This window comes from Thunnus maccoyii, chromosome 19 (assembly GCF_910596095.1).
Source record: "Thunnus maccoyii chromosome 19, fThuMac1.1, whole genome shotgun sequence".
In the NCBI taxonomy this organism is placed as follows: Eukaryota; Metazoa; Chordata; class Actinopteri; order Scombriformes; family Scombridae; genus Thunnus; species Thunnus maccoyii.
This window is the reverse complement of record NC_056551.1, coordinates 844,650-862,950: the sequence shown is the minus strand read 5'-3', so window position 1 is coordinate 862,950 and position 18,301 is coordinate 844,650. Positions and strand designations below refer to the sequence as shown.

The 18,301-nt window shown below is 37.2% G+C and overlaps 1 protein-coding gene and 1 pseudogene across 4 annotated transcripts in view; one reads left to right on the top strand and one right to left on the bottom strand.

Annotated features, from left to right (window-relative positions):
• The window catches only part of syk (spleen tyrosine kinase), a 38,131-nt gene that overhangs the window by 11,967 nt on the left and 7,863 nt on the right, over positions 1 to 18,301 (bottom strand). For 2 of the 4 annotated variants that reach the window (XM_042395774.1, XM_042395775.1), the window contains 3 exons: positions 16,176 to 16,296; positions 4,466 to 4,937; positions 3,579 to 3,739 (listed from right to left, as the gene is read on the bottom strand). In XM_042395774.1, coding sequence (XP_042251708.1) covers positions 3,579 to 3,739; positions 4,466 to 4,867 — 563 coding nt within the window. In that variant the 5' untranslated portion in view covers positions 4,868 to 4,937; positions 16,176 to 16,296. Of the gene's footprint in view, positions 1 to 3,578; positions 3,740 to 4,465; positions 4,938 to 14,481; positions 14,564 to 16,175; positions 16,439 to 18,301 lie in introns of those variants that run through there. The other 2 variants (XM_042395778.1, XM_042395777.1) reach the window with 2 other exon arrangements.
• Positions 9,050 to 10,402, top strand: LOC121886104 (annotated as a pseudogene).

Below are 18,301 nucleotides of genomic sequence, written 5' to 3'. Positions count from 1 at the left end.
ATTTCACTACCTCTTATCTTATCAATGCTCACATTTTATGGTTTTAAATGTCTGTGATGGATTTACTTTGAGGAACTTGTTATATTTAACCTTTGACGCTTTCAATAACAGCTCTTCCTCATATTGCATATAACACGTAGACAGAATTTAAACTCTCTTTGCTAAAAACCAATTTTTTAGTAACACAAGACGCCTGATAAGATTGGCATTCCTTCCTGTGAAAATGATCATTCTCATGAATTGGAAAGTAAGGAAATCAACTTGTTTTTGTTTGTTTTTATAGAACTGATAATGATGGAACATGCAGCCTCAGCCCTGCAGGGGCTTTATAGAGATAATGGCTTAGATGGACCATGGACACTTATAAAAGACTTTAGTTAATTTAGTTTAAGAAGTGTTTTGACTGTTGAAGATATAAAGCCAGTACAATGAATAGAAACCTGAACCTTCTATGTAGAAGTCCTGTCCTTGTATACTGTCTTTGTGTTGTGTATTTGTGTTGTTTGAATCTGGTCTTTTTGTGTAATCAAAAATTTAAAAAAAACAAAACAAAACAGTTTTTTTGGTGAAAAATCCATTTTTCTGTGTAAAATGCTGTCATACAGTAATAACAATAATTGAATTCAAGCATATGTTTCCTTATTGTTTGACAATAATTTCATAAAATTTAAAAAAAAAAATGTGCAAAATGCAAACTTAAAGACATACATGAATTTACTGAAAATATGATGCAAAGTATAATTGTTCTCCCACAAAAAAGCACATTTGAATGTGCTCAAATGTGATAAATTCAAATGATATATAAGTATATGTGATTTTAAGATTTTCATGGCAAATTTGAGACATGATGTAAAACGACATTATCATCTCATAAATTCATACACATGTGGTTCATATCTGAAATGCAGTTTGACACGCACATGTATCTGCTGAACCACAGATGTTTTCATGTGATATCACATGAAGATTTATGTATAAAGACTTATGTATTTTGGACATTTTACATGTAAAATAAAATAAAATAACTCATTTTCAATCTGTTTTTTTATAAAAGGTATTTTTACATGGCAAACACCTACCATTCAAAATGTAAAGCTGCTCTGAAAAATATGACTTCTGACTCCAGAGGAGATTAATATCTCCTCACTAGATATGCATGTGTGTATTTGTGATAAATTGTGCAGTTAATTATAAGAACAGTTGTGTATTTGAACCTTTCTAATTCCTTGTCTCAGTAGTACTCAGCAGTAGACAAATGAATCAAAACTTGTCTCTTTAGTCCTCCACAGTCCACCTCTACTCTGAACACAAATGTTAAACCTGCAGCCTCAAACTTTGATGTTATTTTTGACAGAGAGCGCTCATTTGACTGGGGAGTATTTCAAAAACCGGGTTTTCTCTATGCTCTTGTCTTTTTGATCTTTAAAAGGTCATATATGTTTTTACCTGATCACATTTAGATGATGTGAATTCTTATACAGAAGCTCAAGTCATTAAACAATCTCTTCTTCTCGGCTTGTAGAAAATGCAGCAGACACTCCTGTTCAGAAAAGTTGATGTTAAAGATTCTACTTATTACAGTTACAGCGCTTCACAGGTTGGCTCCTGGCTACAGTATATTGTTGATTTCCTCGTCCCAAAATATAACTAAATAAATATAACTGTCTTTAGGCAAATTACAATTTTATAAAGTGGATTTTGTGTGTTTGTCCGCCAGCAGAGCAGAGAAGGTTTTAAAGAGCATTAATTGTAAATGTATTTTTCACTTACCTGGTTTGATCACTTGTCTAATTTGTTTTTACACAATGCTTCATGCCTGTTTCTGTCTTGTTTCTTACCTGTTTTATCTCTGTTGTTTTAGTCTTGAAAAATTTCTTCATCACATCTTCATGTGCCTTGTTTTTAAACAGATATTCATTTATGATTTCATTTTGTTTCATTTGTTATTCTTTTGGTACTTGCCACCAGTGACAGTTTTAGTGGTATTTAAGCCCACCTGTTACCACATAGTATATCAGCCGTGACTTGTCTATAAATGGGTGTAACTATTTTCTAATATTAGGATCTGCAGAATAACCAGCACTGACATTACAGTATATAGAAAAGCCCATGCAGTTACAGGAACTAAACAGGAACTTAAATAGATGGTGTGTGTGTGTGTGTGTGTGTGTGTGTGTGTGTGTGTGTGTGTGTGATTATTTATAACTACGCTGGTCCTACATTTTGTGATCTAAATTATATTCTTAAACCATAACAAAATGCAAAAAGTATTTAGAAGTATAGCATAACCAATTGTAATCATGTTATTGTCGGCCATTGTTGGCCACTCTTAGAAACCAACTAAACCTTGCAAGTGATTCCAGAAGCCATGGGTATAGTGTGTCTGAAACACTCTTATTTTAAAATTATAATCATACACTGAGGCTGTGTTTCAGTGGAAAAATAAAGTTTCCTTCTAGACTCTTTATGAGAAAGGGACAGAACAGTCACATCTCAACCCGCTGTCATTCTTCCTCTTGTTTGGCTACTTCAGGAAGTCCTTTGCAAACTGCCAGAGCGGAAACCACAGTGTGTGTGTGTGTGTGTGTGTCTGTGTGAGTTCCTCTGTGTTTCTTCAGCCGAGACCACTGCCTCTCAACTGAAGCTTCAGCTGCTATAAATATTCCTCATTCACTTTGTTCAAACATTTCATATTTCACATGAAATACTGAAGTACTGATGCAGTTGTTGACTTAAGATGTTGGCTTTTGCAGCATTTCCATTCATTTCACGACTCACACTGTCACAAAGCAGAAATACTTGACATTTGCACCACATAACTATGTAATTCATTAGCATAGAGGGGACATACCACTGTTTTGGAAAAGTTGACTTAAGTGTACTGTCTCAATGGTCTGAAATTAAATAAGCCACTACAGTAAATCATTAAAGGTATACTATGCAGGATTTTCTTAAAAAACAATGTATAGACTCATACAAAAGTAATCCCTCTCAATCATCACTTATGACCCACTAGAACTGTGTGGCGGTGTATTCATCCACAGAGACCCTTCCCTCTGCCTGTATTTTCTTATGTTTGTATTATTTCGCTCTGTTCAGGACGTTTTTGGGCATCAACCTTTGGGCGGTGGATGTGTAGCCCCCAGCCAATAACAGCACGCAGGGTGGGATAGACAACCGGGGGGGATAAACCACAAAAGAAGAAGAGAGTCTCTTATCTGCAAACACAAACTATAATACATCCAATAACAATGTCATAAAACTGATTCTTAAGAAGGCTGTGTACACATTATGTCATTACAAGTAAAAAAATAGATAACCCAAATGTTTCCTTCCAAGTCAGAACTCTGAATGAACTTCAGTGACCTTCTTGTCCCTGTCAGTTACTGCCCACACCCACACCATGCAGTGATCCTCACAAGCATGTTTTAGATATTGTGAGCTCTGCAGCAATTTAGAAGATGATCACAAATAATAAAATAATTCTTCAAATTTGTTTGAATTTGTAACAATTCATTTTACGCTATTTACTATACATACAGCCAAAAGCTATACAAAAATACTTGTAAAATACTTACAGGAACTTTCCATTTGTACGGGAGCCATTTTGAAGCCTGGGCTCAGACGCCTCTCGTGTTATTGATCCATGGAACCAGGGCATTTTTTCATGTGCGGTGGTGGCAATGAGCTTCTCCAGCTGAGGCCTCTGGCTGATGATGGCCTGCTCCAGAGCTGCCCCCTGTACACACACACACACACAACCTATGAGCCAATTCTTATAATAAGCCTGAGAGAGAATATAACATCACAACCTCCACTTACTTGTTTTTTTCCCCAAAGCTTTCAAGTTCCAATCTACTTAAGTGGACCTTGTGATAAGATTTTTTTTTCAATTGCGTACATCACCAGCTATTCCAGGAAAACAATGGTTTATTACAACTATGACATGGTTTTATCTGGCCATCAGTCTATCATAATGGTAACATTGTATTCACCAAAGTAATAACTGATATCTGGTAACATGGTGGCATAAAGAAGTTTGACGAGTCAAGAAATATGAACACATTGTACAAAGCCAATTGTCGCATCCATCAGACTGACTTCCTGCTTCAACTTTGTCCTACTCTACTTACCATAGTTGTAGACTGTGCAATAAGGGAATATTGGTGACAATTTAGGTGTGAGTGCTTTCAGATTGACCTCCAAATAAAGTGGTTAAGATAACCTTGTTTTACAACCTGTCTGATAATCTGACCACTCGTGTTTCTTGCCCTAGTGGACCTGTTTTTAGCCTTTTGAAATCTCAGCAATTACTTGGTGAGTGTATAATTATCATCAACGATAGACTGATGGTCAGACTTACAAAAATAAAACCCAAGTTAAAATAAACCACAGTTTTTAAATATGTAGTCTGACTGTGTTGCTATTGGTATTTTTTTGCTCTGCTGACTTCGTAGAAACTAACCTGTAAGTTCCAGGTCTGCTTTACATACTCCCGGATCAGTTTTTCCTTCAGGTCCTCAAATGGCCCCACTTTGGGCTGCATGTTCTTGGGTCTGTTGCAGGGCCTCTTCAGCAGACACACAAGGCCATCCATCTCCTGGGAGTGGTAATCAATCACATCCTGTGGGCTCCTGTGGCTCTTACCACCAGCGATAGCATATGTTTCATTGGGTTCTCTTTCAATGGTGTAGTGGTAGCAGCGGCCTGAATGAGACACAGACAGTGCAAAGCCCCCGAGATAGTTTCGGCTTTGCCGTAGCAAGTATAAGCCGTTGCCCATGCCTGATTGTCGCAGGTAGTCCTCTGCCTCCTCCCGGGTGATGTTGCCATAGAAGAATGGCAATGTATTCACCCTGTCAGCCATGTTGGCCACTGGATGGTAGCTCCCTTAAGAAATTCCCCTCACAAGGTGCAGCCACCAGGATGCAATTAACCTAAAAAAAAAAAAAAGTTGAACCAAACAGGAGAAAAGATTAATTTAGTCTTTAAAATGTACTCTTAAAAAGACATTTGGTTTCAATCTTACAGAAATCAAAGATTTTTAGCCTAAACAATGAAAATCTGAGTTTCTAAATACTGAGTCACCAAGTGACAAAAGTAGGATGATATCCAACAGAAAGTGTTGGATGATACTATGATGAAAATTAGTGGACGTTCATTCTTGACTTTAGAAATGGAACAATTATAACTCAAAGTCTTCTGTGTCTAGCTTTTGTTTTAATGAGAATATTTCAGGGCATTGGTAAGACTGCAAGACATTCCTCCCTAATGACAGACAGTTTTTTTTATATATTTGAAATCCAAACCTCTCTGGGGACACTGTTGAGCCCATGCACCATCATGGTTTGTTGATAAATATAATCTACCCATTAGATTCTGATATTTGATATTCATAAGTGGAAGTTTTGTCTATTGCATCAATCAAAACAAACCACCACAGGCATCGTAGCTTGCTCTGGCACTCAAATGCAACCACATGGAGGTGCTAGATAACACACACAAAAATTAACTTTTCACTTTGTAAGATAATTGTGTAGTTCCACATTAAGTGGAATAAAAATCCTGTTTTGATCTGTTAAGTCATGCAAGCAGCATGCTCCTACAGATGGCAATCTTTCTAAATATTGAATGGAATGCCATAAAATTTTGTACAGACATTCATGATTGCCAGAGGATGAATCCTAATGATTTTGGTGATACACTGATATTTCTCTAGTGCCATCTGCAGGTTGACAGTTTTGTTTCAGAGTGAAATGTTTTGACATCTAGATTGCCATGAAATTTGGTAAAGATATTCATGTTCCCCCCAGGATGAACTGTAATAACTTGGGTTCATCTTACTTTGTCTAATACTTTGGTTTAGGGCCAAATACTTGCAAAACTAATGACATTCCCATCATACTCAGCTCTAATTAGCATGTTAGCAATTCAGGAGATTCAGGAGACTGGCCAACATCACCGTCATTACACTCTGTTAGGCCGAGGCCGGGTAAAACTGACAAGTGTGCATAATAACCATCGACACAAAATATTTGTCACATTTAGGCTGACAGAAGCAGAAGCATGCTTGTCACAGTAACCAGAATAACCACAGTACGCTACAGAAGACACCTATGCAAACTCCTCTGCACTTTCTGCAGTCTGTCTCTGGCTTGACCACAGAAGCAAGTTCTTTTAACACAAAATACTTGCTTGTACATTTTAACAAGTCTGAGACCGATTAAATTGACAATTCAATATATTTTCAGTTACACACAGGGGATTAAGCAGTCTGAATATATAGCAACTGCATTTTGACTGGAGACTAGTAATAAATTTGGACTCATCAGAATGATAACTGGGTATCTACAAAATATGCCTTATCAAAACTCCTTCAAGAATACTACTTATTTGTTTTTAAATATCTTAAAAAGGCTTTTGGACAACTCAAATTAAGATATCTTCACTTTAGTTTTGGCTGGTCATGACTCCAGCTCACAACATTCACGATTACCTTTAGATGCGTAACAACTTAATTTAATATGTCCTTAATAATCTTTATTGAAACTGAAACCGACACATGCAATGACAGTATTAGTTACATTTGGAAAATATTCTGGTTATTTACAATTTACAATTTCTAATTTCATTTAGCAGACGCTTTTATCCAAAGCAACGTACATCTGAGAGCTGAGTTATGGCAAATAAACTATAGTTAAAGCTTCACTAATGAATATTTTTATATTATCAATAGGAACGTGATGAATCCACACAATTTTCACACTTGTTAGCCACATTCACCCAAACAACTTTGTGGCTTGGCTACACATTCAAAAGTAGATAAAATTAGAAATTGATGTTTTTACAAACCCTGGGTGGGTTCAATAAGCACAGCTGCTCTTTTGCTGAAACGCCCAGCTCTTCACTCACAGCTAGAAGCCTCGTAGTACATACACAGCCTGATCTGTTAGCTAATGAGTGCATTCACTTACATGCCATGCTCATGGGAGAGGCACTTAACAAGATCTACCGCATAATTATTCTGCCTGTCCAATCAAACATCGGCTTCTCTAACCTGTACACCACTGCCCAATAAATGCTAGTGCCAGCCAATTAGTTCATATGTTTCCAATAGAAGAGAAGAGAATAGAATAGTTTCAATGAAGTGAATCAAGTGTCATTTGTCAGATACTAGTGGACTGATCTGTCTTACAGAGACCTACTGGGGTGTAACATGTCCTTAACACTGCTTCTCTCTTTCTTTAACTTGCATCATCTGCTCGTAAAGTGATAACAAGAAACCCACAACTTTGCCCATTTGCATAACTTCACTGACTTAGCTTCAAGCAGCAATTTTCCTACACAGACATTTTGTCAGGAGAAGATCATTTTGTGCCATTCAATCTTCATTATCAGTTTTTTAGTGGATCACTGCATCACTGTCTAGCAAAGTTCACAAACACTATGGTCATGATCAGTCACAATCAATCACCATTTCACAGTTTTCTTCTAATGATCACAAGAGTCTCCTGGATAACTGAAGAATTCTATAGGTTTATGTTCAGTTTGAATCATTTCAGTTTCAGTCTCTGATGTTTGTCAGGCTCCCATGAGTCTGATCCGCCGTTGCTATGGAGAAGAAGCCAGTCAGAGGTATGAATCAGAGCTGTAGCAAATCAAAAATGCTTTGTCATTGCAACTGGGAACAAAACACTCTGCTATAGTTACTGGATTCATCCAAAATTGACTGATCTGAAAATAAATTTCAACTTTTAAACTGCTGAATATTTTATTGGATTTCTAATTTTTAGCTCATCATAGGCAGTTTATCCAACCAAATTATTATTATTTTTCCTTGTTTTTTATATTTTAAACATATAACAACATAAATAAATACAAAAACACAATTCTTCAAACAATTCTTAACACAACAGTTTAAGAAAAGGAGAGAGAGAAAAAGAAAAGAAAGAAGAGAAAAAAAGATCCTATAATAAAAAAAGAAAATTCTCCCATATTCCATTTCTGTTTATGTCATGTGTCTCCAATCTTAATCTGGTTAACATCATTTCATAAGACATTGATTTAGTTAACAAATTAATTAATTAATCCGTTGAATGAAAGTGGGAGCTTTGGGGCTTTCTCAATGCCTCAGGATAAGTCTCAGTGTTGTAATTATACCCAGACTTAACACTTGAAACTGCCTTTTATTAATGCCTTTAAATTCTGTTTCATCATTTAGGAGACAAATTTTGGGTGTCCTATGAATAGGACAGCCCAGTCCCTCTTTCATAGTCTTTAAGAATTCTTTCCACAGTGGATAGACAATAGTACAATGCCATACACCGTCTCCTAAAGGCGAGCAAGTGTCCATCTATTACGTTGCATCGCATAACATCTCTCTCCCCACTGAATCTGTTAAATGTGCACTTCTGTTACATCATGTAAACAAACCACATACCTATCAGCTGTGCACTCAAGATCAGATTTCAGACATAACCACCCAAGTAAAAGATGGGTGAGTACTTGCTACCCTACATTTGTACTTTTTAAACAGAAAACACACGTTTTATATTGTGATATTTAGAGGTTTCATTACTGGAAATGATACAATGTAGCCAACAGCAACTTAAGCAGAAACTTCCAGCTCCTTGGTGATCTCCCTCCAGCCAGCTGCTACATTATTTAGGTTTTTGTATTAAAATCAGGAGGTATCATAGAGATACCTCCTCATTTCAACTAAATGAATCAGCTGTTCCTCGTCCATGATGTGGTTTCAACACAAGCGACAGGTAGTAAATAGAAATAGGGTGTCCGACATAAGTTCAGCTCAGAACGGTGCGCCGCACCACGGTGCTCAGCGCTGCGTAGCTCACAGCCAGTTAGGACATTAAAATAGAAGATAAAGCAATAAAACTGATTTTGTCGCTGATGCCCGCTCGTGTCACATTCAGTTAGGACCAAGCGGCAACCTCTGGGGCTTTAAAAGGAAGCCAATGCGGAAGCCTGAGAGGGGGGGAGATGAGCACCCCAACAGGACAGCTGTAAGGTTAACAACTTCACACAATGACAAACGGCTACCAGTGAGTGTTCTTGCGGCAAGGTTTGCAAGAATGCAAGAGGCCTTAAGATCCATCAGGCACAAATGAAATGTAGAGGGACTGCAAGCACCAAAATGTGCAGTTGAAGAACATGGTGAGACAGAGGAGGAGTCAGGCCAGAAAGCATCCCACAGAGCCCAGAGCCTCCAAGTGGGGCAAGCAGTCCCTCGAGCGATACGGTACAAGAAGAAAAGGATCAGATGGCCTCAAGCCTGCATAATGGCTGAGTGGCAGAAGTTTGACAACGAGATGGACATGGTGCTGGAAGCAACGGCTAAAGGGGATGTGCAGAAGACATTACAGACTATGACCACAATCATAGCAAGCATGGTGGCTGAGAGGTTTGGTGTCAAGGTAAAAAGAGGACCCAAGCAGCCCTACAAGAAAAACCAGAGGACAAAATCCACAACATCAGAAAGGAGTTGAGAGCCTGAAAGAAACGATATAAGGCTGGAAGTGAGAAGAATGACCACCACTTGCAGAACTCCGTTCCATGCTCAGGAGGAGGCTCCTAAGCCTGTGAAGAGCTGAGCAACACCCATGGTAGAGGAAGGAAAGAGCTAGTGGACCCCTGGCCTGTTCAAAAGAGGAAGTACACTTCAGTAGCACTTTCAATGACCCCAATAAACACCAAGATCTGGGCCCAAGCAAAGCACTGTTATGACCACCAGAGCCAGCTGAACCTTTCGACCTAAGGGAGTCACTCCTGAAGGAAGTACAGGACATGATGAAGAAGGCTAGGTCCAGCTCAGCACCAAGTCCAAGTGGAACAACTTACAAGGTGTACAAGCATTGCCCCAAACTGTTGCACCGCATCTGGAGGAGCATTCAGGTTATATGGAGAAGAGGCAGGTTAGTGCAGCAAGAACAGCACAGAAGTCATGTGGATTCTGAACTAGGAGGACCCTACGAACATCAGCCAGTTCAGGATCATATCTTTACTCAGTGTGGAAGGAAGGATCTTCTTCAGCATTGTAGCGAAGCGGCTGGTGGATTTCTTACTCAAGAACCACTACATCAACACCTCAGTGCAGAAAGTTGGCATCTCTGGTGTTCCCGGGTGCCTTGAGTGCACCAGAGTTGTCACACAGCTCCTCAGAGACGCCAAGGAGAATAAAGGTGACCTGATGGTGCTGTGGTTGGACCCAGCCAACACATATGGTTCTATGCCTCACAAGCTTGTTCAGGAGATGCTGGAAAGGCATCACATGTCAGACTGTACCATCTCAGTGATCCTGTTTGCTCTGGCAATGAATATGCTACTATGCACTGGCCTGCTCATCGGAGCAATTTGGTGTCCAACATCAACAGTCATACACTAGAAGACAATTACCAATATGACAGTACTGGCAGCAAAATGTGTTTTGGTTGAATATAAACACAACAACAAATTTGTTTTAAGAAAATTTAACTATTACTCATACAAGAGATGTTTTAGGTTCACAGCGCCAGGCTTGGAGATAAGGTAGTAACCTTGGATGGGTAACAACAGCTTCCCGCATTGTTTTCCAATCAGTGTTTATTCTGAACACCAACTGTCCTTGTTTCTCCCCTCCCTAATGGTGTGACCTGAGCAACTCTATAAGAAGTGATTGTTTTCCTGTTTGTGCTAAGTTTTTGGTATGACTGTATCCATGTGTAAACTGTGCCAAAGGCTTATCTGACATCTGATATTTGTTCTCAATAGACTTTGTATATTAAAGTACGCATCAACTGGAACCTGTGGAGTCTCTTCAACAATTATTCAACAAGTACAAGATTTTCCCTATCAGCCTGTCTAGCAAAAACAATAGTCAGGTTCATCTCTAACATGAACATGAAGTGGGTACTTAGGAAGGCTGAGGTTATCCTTGTCATGTCTGCCGCTTCAGTTTCATTTTTTTGCACCTTTTTGCTCAAGATTTTCAGTTTTCCCTGTAAACAATGTCTCCATGCCAGTCCCAGTCACCTAATCCCCACACCACCTGCTTCCCATTCCTTCATTTACTCCTAAGTATATATGACAGCCGCTGTCCCCAGTCATTTGCCAGATCATCTAAAATACTAGTCTTAGTGGTCTAGCCTTACCTTCACTGACTGATTACCCTCAAACTTTGACCAACCTTGTTTAGGGAGTTCTACCATCTGGTCATCACCTCAGGGTTCCACCTAGATTGACTAAAAGGAATAAATCATCCTTTGTTTCTGTTGCTATAAGTCTGTTAAACTCCTGCCATACTTTTCTTAGCTGGACTGGAGAATTGATCAGGCTTTGGATATAGGATTGGTTGAACAACTACCAGGATGGGCACTGTACTGTGTTGTATTGTCTGACTGTTTTTGCTGTTTTATCGATATGTAACTGATTGAGGTCATTTGGCTGCAAAGCAAATTTCCCACTTGGGTACAATCAAAGAGAATTGAGACTGAGAGTGTTGTGCTCAGGATACTTCAACAGGAGAAGCAGGGAATCAAATCACCAGCACTACAAATAATAGATGTCCTGAGTTCCTGAGCACCAAAATTGTATTTTTACATATGTCATTAGTGGAAGAGCACAGCTGCAGAGCTCCATCATATAATTACTTGTTTTTAGAGATATATTGTATTTCAGAAATGTTCAAAACAATACAGAGAAAATGTGGAATGCCACTCTGAAGATTCAGACCAGAACAAATAATGATTCCTGAATTGGTGTCAGTTTTGCCAAAATGTCTTAAAGAAACTTGAAACAATAACATTTCATCTTAGTTACATATCAAGAGCAGCACAATATGTTTAACCTTTTTACTCTGCCACTTAATCGAACATACTCAGATCTTTCATTGCACCCATGCACTTAAGATTTTTGATGTTTTGTCAGTTTTCATACCTTCATCCCGATAATATATCATTCAGCTGTATTTTTTATGGTTGAAATGAGAGAAATGTCAACTTCTGGTTCTTCAAATGTAGGCAGCATGGTAAATAGTTAATTTAGCTGAGCAATTTTGCCAAATATTAACAACAATGTCCCACTACCAGAAAAATAACAAAACAAAACAAAACAAAACAAAAAATCATAGACTACAACATTTTGATGAAAATTTGAACATCCATAATTTCATGACCACTGACTCAGTCCATCTGCAGAGGAAGATAATATGATATGATCACAAGTTCCAGAACAACTACTAAATGTACCTTGCTGTGAGATTGTTCTGTCAACATGTCTGAATCAAGGTTTTTCATTTTTTTTCAGAAAATATGAGGGCTATAAAGAAATCTAGTCACTTCCCACAAACACACACACACACACATACACTAATGTATCTCTGTATCTCTGTATCTATGTATCTATGTATATAGGCCTATCTATATGTATCTCTCACCCAACCAGCACAAGCTGAGCTGCTGATCGTGGACATGACAAACCAGTACAGATACAGCTTTCTAAGTCCCCTTTGCATGTGTTTTGCTGGGAAACAGACATTCTTAAGCAACTGCTTTAATGGAGAAGAGTGACCAGAGGGCTGTTCCATCAACACAGCTAAAGAAAGCTGCACTTACTTGAAAAAGCCTGGCTAGAATTAACGTCAACTTTCACTTGAGGCTCAAGCTGTTCCACTAACGCAGCTTAGCTGCGTCTAGTCAACGCTAAGTCTAGCCAGGCTGGAATAAGCTTGAAGTATTCACATGCATAGAGTGCATACGCAGCCCAGAAGAGTCGATTGTCAAAAAGATGATAGTATGTCACAAAAAGAAGAGAAAACTAGAGCGGTGTTCTTCTCCGCAGCAGAACAAACCTGCTGATGAAACTATGTGATGAATATAAAGGAGTTTTCACCAAAAAGGGCAAAACTGCTGCCATTAACAAGGTGAAGGAGCTGATTTGCCACAAAACCAATGACAGATTAAATGTATAACTGTAGGTGGGCAGTGATGGCCTAAAGGTTAGAGGATCGGACGTATTACTAGAGGGATGACGGTTCAATTCCGGTATTTATTTGATAATAAATGAGCATTGAGATCAGTGATTGTAGTTATGTTATCAATAGGCTAGATAATATCAGATGTATATTTAAAATTATGGTGTCGGCAATTTAAGAGAACTTTCCAATGTTATCATACTCTTTGACACATTTTCTCTTTCACAGGATGTCCATTTACAAGCATCACTGAAAGTTAAAAATTAACTGGAAACTGGCCACTTATAATGATCACGTCTGTCCGGGTCAAATATCACTATAAGCAGATGTTTATTATAACCTTTTCTTTTTCTTTATTTGTCATGCAGAATACCATCTAATTGACATGGTTATATTTATTAGCCTACATGAATATAAAGATACGGATTTTAATGACTGTTTCAAAATACAGTATAGCTGTCTCAAACGCAGTGTGCACATTTTTGAAGTGGTGAAAGCGGTGAAATTTACTTAAATCCCCCCATTGTCATAAGTTTTAGGGAGACTATGTTTGTCATTGAGAGAAAATGACTTTCTGTCTCTGTCATGATTTCAGTGTTCACGCAGCAGCAGCCGCTTATCATGGGAGTAAAGGACAAAAACAGATTTACATAGTTTAAAATGTTTTTCCACATGTTGTCATGTATGAAGAGACCCAAAATGAATACTGTAGGCGGACTACTTGATTTCTATAGGTGACTTATTTAAACAGCATAAATGTTGTATAGGAATGATTCTGTGTCAGAGCTTTTTGATCCATATAAGCAGCTGATCACTGTAACTATAATCGCTATAAGCAGTTACCACTGTATACATTTAAACACAGCAGAACTCTCACTTAAATTAGTGAGGCTTATCAAAATAAGCCAAGCTATCCTGTTGGCCAGCTTGATGGAACACCCCCCAGCTTTCCAGCAGCTCAAAACACAAATGAAAGCACAACAATGCCCAGACAAAATCAGCCAGTTTTCAGGGTCAGACAATATAGAATTGAGGCTTGTACCAGTCCCTCCCTTTTTTATGTCGACTACAGCAACATATCTGCCCTGTAAGTAACTTGTCCTGTGTTCCCCTTTCACAAAAAAAAAAAAAAATCAAAAGGGAAACCAAAAGGGATAACGACTCCAGCTACTCCTACGTAGCTGAAGTCGTTATTTTGATATAGCTAATCAAATCTTGCATAAAGCAGTAACGGGGCATTCTATCATAGGCAGAGCAGACGGTCACACTGAGACTGAAATTATCCTGCTACACAACACAAGACTCTGAACAACAACCCACATTAGCTTCCCCGCAAAAGTCTCCTTCTTATCTAACTTTCAAACATGAACTCACGTCTTGTCCCACAGCTTAGCTTGTTGAACAAGTCACCAAACAAACATTCACCGGGGAAAAGTGCATTGCTAATGTCAGTTAGCAGCTAGATAACTAATTAGCTGTTCAGCTGCAGCACATTAAACAGTATGTAAACATACTTTCAAATGTAAATTCAGACCCATTTGATGCTGGCATGGTCGTTGCTCTCCAAAATCCCTTTTAGTGACACACTGTCTGTCGATGACTTGTAGCTTCAGCAGTTTATTTTCTTTGTCTCTGTTCTATATGATTAGCCTGCCAGCTAATGTCAATCAAACACAGACACCGACACGCCCTCCAGCTGCTGTCAATCAAACACAGACACGGACACCCTCCAGCTGGCTGAGACAAAAAGGAACATTTCTGATATTTCCCTAAAGACCTTTTTTGTTCATTTTAATAATAAAAACTATACCTTTAAAAAGCAGGTTGACATTATTTTTAAACCTAAAGGGGGACAACTAAAGGTGATGTCAGTTCGACGTCAAAAGGATTTTTAACAGGATAGGCTAATTTAATTTTTGTGGAAAAAACATATCAGACACAATTTACTACTCCAAGCAGAGGATTTTTATATGTCTTAAAACATGACTCAAGGGAAGTAAAAGTACTAATGTAATGTAAAATATTCCATTACAAGTAAAAGTTCTGCATTCAAAATCTCACAAAAAGTAAGAACAGAAGTATTATCAGCAAAATGTACTTAAAGTGTCAAAGTAAAAGCACTCGTTCTTCTGAAAAATGGCCCTGTTACTGATATATTATTATATGTTACATCATAAAAAAATTCCTGTTGTATGTGGTTGAAGTGGAGCAAGTTTTAACTATGTCTGTGAAAATTCTCAGTCATCCAGGTCATAGTAAATGCCCTTTCAGATATTAGTGTAATATATACAGTACAGTTAGGTAGTTTAGTCCAGTGGTTCCCAACGTAGGGGGTCATGCCCCCTGCAAAGAGTGACAAGATAAATCTAGGGAGTTGTGAACTGATTAATCAATATGCAATATTTGACTTTTTTTGTGAAATATACATACGATATTGCACAGCTCAAATACGTGAAATGTGATAAGTTTAGAGTAGAAACTGTTTTTTTTGTAAAGGGTTACAAGCCAAAAAGGTTGGGAACCACTGGTATATCTTTAACACAGCATTGTAATACATGTTTTTTCATCTACAAAATAACTACATCTGTCAAAAATTACTATATTTACACAAAAGTACTATATTTTCTTCTAAAATGTAATAAAGTAAATGTGTAAAATATAAGAAAATATTGAAGCAAAGTTCCTAAAATTTGACTTGAACTGCATTTCATAAAAATAGTACCTCCTGGTCCATCTGAGTCCATACCAACACAACATTTTTATTAAGACTGCCAATTTGTTTCACACAGATCACACAGTCACAATGAGTTCTGTACTATAAAAATATCTGCCTGAGCAAGCCATGTAACAAGTCCTGAGTCCTAAGTGTTAAAATCATTACTGAACTGTAATGAAACTCTGTCAGGTAAGCTATTTCATGTGGTTCCAAGACTAATTCATTTTTTAAATGTTTTTCTTTTTTTATTCTTGTGCTATCATCTGTTTCATTCTCAACCTCTTTTCAAGATATTAGTTCATTAATTAATCACCCCCTCTGCCAGAATTGTGAGAGACACAGTAAGACATAAAACCCAGTAAGAAAAAGAGCTTTTAAATTCTTGATTTGCACAAAAAAAGTTCAACATTTTGAACAAAGACCTGTTGTAGAAATGTCGAAAAAGTCTATCTTAATCAGGTAAAAAACAGAAAACACTGATATTGTACTCACTGTATGTGAAGTGATGAAGTCCTTCAAGAGTGTTGATCCTCCTCTAGTTGGGGTTTTTAGTCTTTCAGCATGTCAGTTGCCAGCAGTCTGAACAACAGGTCATCTGAAATTCATCAGCCCCCTGACAAACAAAATATTTGGTGTCAAAACCACATGAAAACAGCGGATCACTCACAATGGATAGTGTCTGTGTTCTCTAGCTGGAGCTGATTATCAGTGTTTGATCCAGTTTGTGTACTGACACACGGTGGGGTGGCGCTCTGAAGCTTCCTTATTTCAACGACTTCCTTGACAATTTAAGTCTTTAACTTCCCTCTTTTGATCTGAACACTGACCAACATGCCTGCTATACGCAGGAAATGATGTGACAACTGCCATGACACAAATGATAGCGATATTTACATTAGTTATGGCGCCAACTTAAGGATCATTTAAATGTGATTTTGTGATTCAAATGTAACGACTTCATCTTATTTTTAAAGCTTGTTTTAATTGAAAGTAAAAGTTTATTATAGGTTGCCCCAAAAAATCTTGACTTAAGATCCACTTATTAGCTTTTTTGAAAAAAGAGCGCAACCTCCATCCACTGACAAAGACCATGAAAGCTCTCTCGACAGTTAGTACAGTAAGTTGATGTTAAATTACAGTTTTTTTGGCAAACTTTAATTTTGTTTACAATGTACAATGTACAATAATGCAATATGATCATTTCTTAGTTTTTGTTGTGTTTTTCATTTGTTTGGTTTCATTTTTTTAATTGTTCAGGTCTATTTATGTTTTTCATATATGAAAGTGTGGGTGTCTCTAATAGTCATGCTGGAATGATTTTATGCATCTATCTTTTTTATGTAATTTAACTATATTTTTTCAATTTTGTTTCTCGCTTTGTTTAGCTAATTTATTGTTTCATGTTAAACACTTTGTGTTTTGTACAAAAGTGGAAAGACTTGACTGTCTGTGGAATACAGACTGTGCCAGCAATGTCATTATAAATTATATAATTACTTTTCAATAATTGATACATTAATTAAGCAGTTTAGTGTTTAAAAGTGTTTAAGTATGCGTAATAATAATGTCATTGGATGTAATATGCAAATATTTATTTTATTTTATGTAAACAACAAAGTGTATATAATGGTTTTAAGTACAATTTTGAGCTACTTGTAGTTCATGTGAATATTCCCATTTAATTGTATTTTTATACTTCTACTCTGTTACATTTCATTGGGAAATATTGTATTTTTACCCCATTACATTTATGTATATAGTTACAGATATAGTTACTGGTTACTTTCCAGATTAAGATTCTACATACAATATATTATTATCTCCTAAAATATAATACACTGTTACAGGATAAACTGCCCAACAGTATAAAACGTAGTTAAGACAGCTCCACCTTGACCAGCTTGAACATTACTGGTGCTTTATGTTAATGCATCAGTAATAATGATCCCATATTATAAAACACAAGCCATTTTGCTGCATAATGAGCACTTTTACTTTTGATACTAGATACTGGTACATTTTGCTGACAATAGTTGTGTATATCTACTAGAGTAAAATTTGAAATGCAGGACTTTTACTTGCAATTAAATATTTTTAACACAGAGGTATTCATACTTTTACTAAGTAAAATATCACAATACTTCTTCCATCACTGGAAATGTAGTGGAGTAGCATAACATAAAAATATTCAAGTACCTCAAAGTACCTCATATAATGTTCTTTAGTACATTATATGAGTGAATGTACATAGTTACATTCCAGCATTGGTTTTGTGACAGAGACACACACCACAGAGACAGTATGATGTGTTTTGTCGTTCATTGCTGCAGGTTTCTTTATTTTTTCCTCTTGTGTACTTAAGTTTTTCTTTACTTTCTCTTTTATCCACTATTGGTAATGTGTCCATGTACTTTATTGATTTGTTTGACTTATTGTGTCTTTAAATAATAAATAAATTAAAAATGAGTTGAATTTGTTCTTTTTGCAGGGATAGTCAGTCATGTGTTATAACCAGTACATGCTCACTACTCAGGAAGTGCCAACTGACTTTGGTGTGTTTCACACTAACATGATGTCAGAGTAATTCAGTTTTTAAGAAGGGTTGTGGTTTTGTTAAT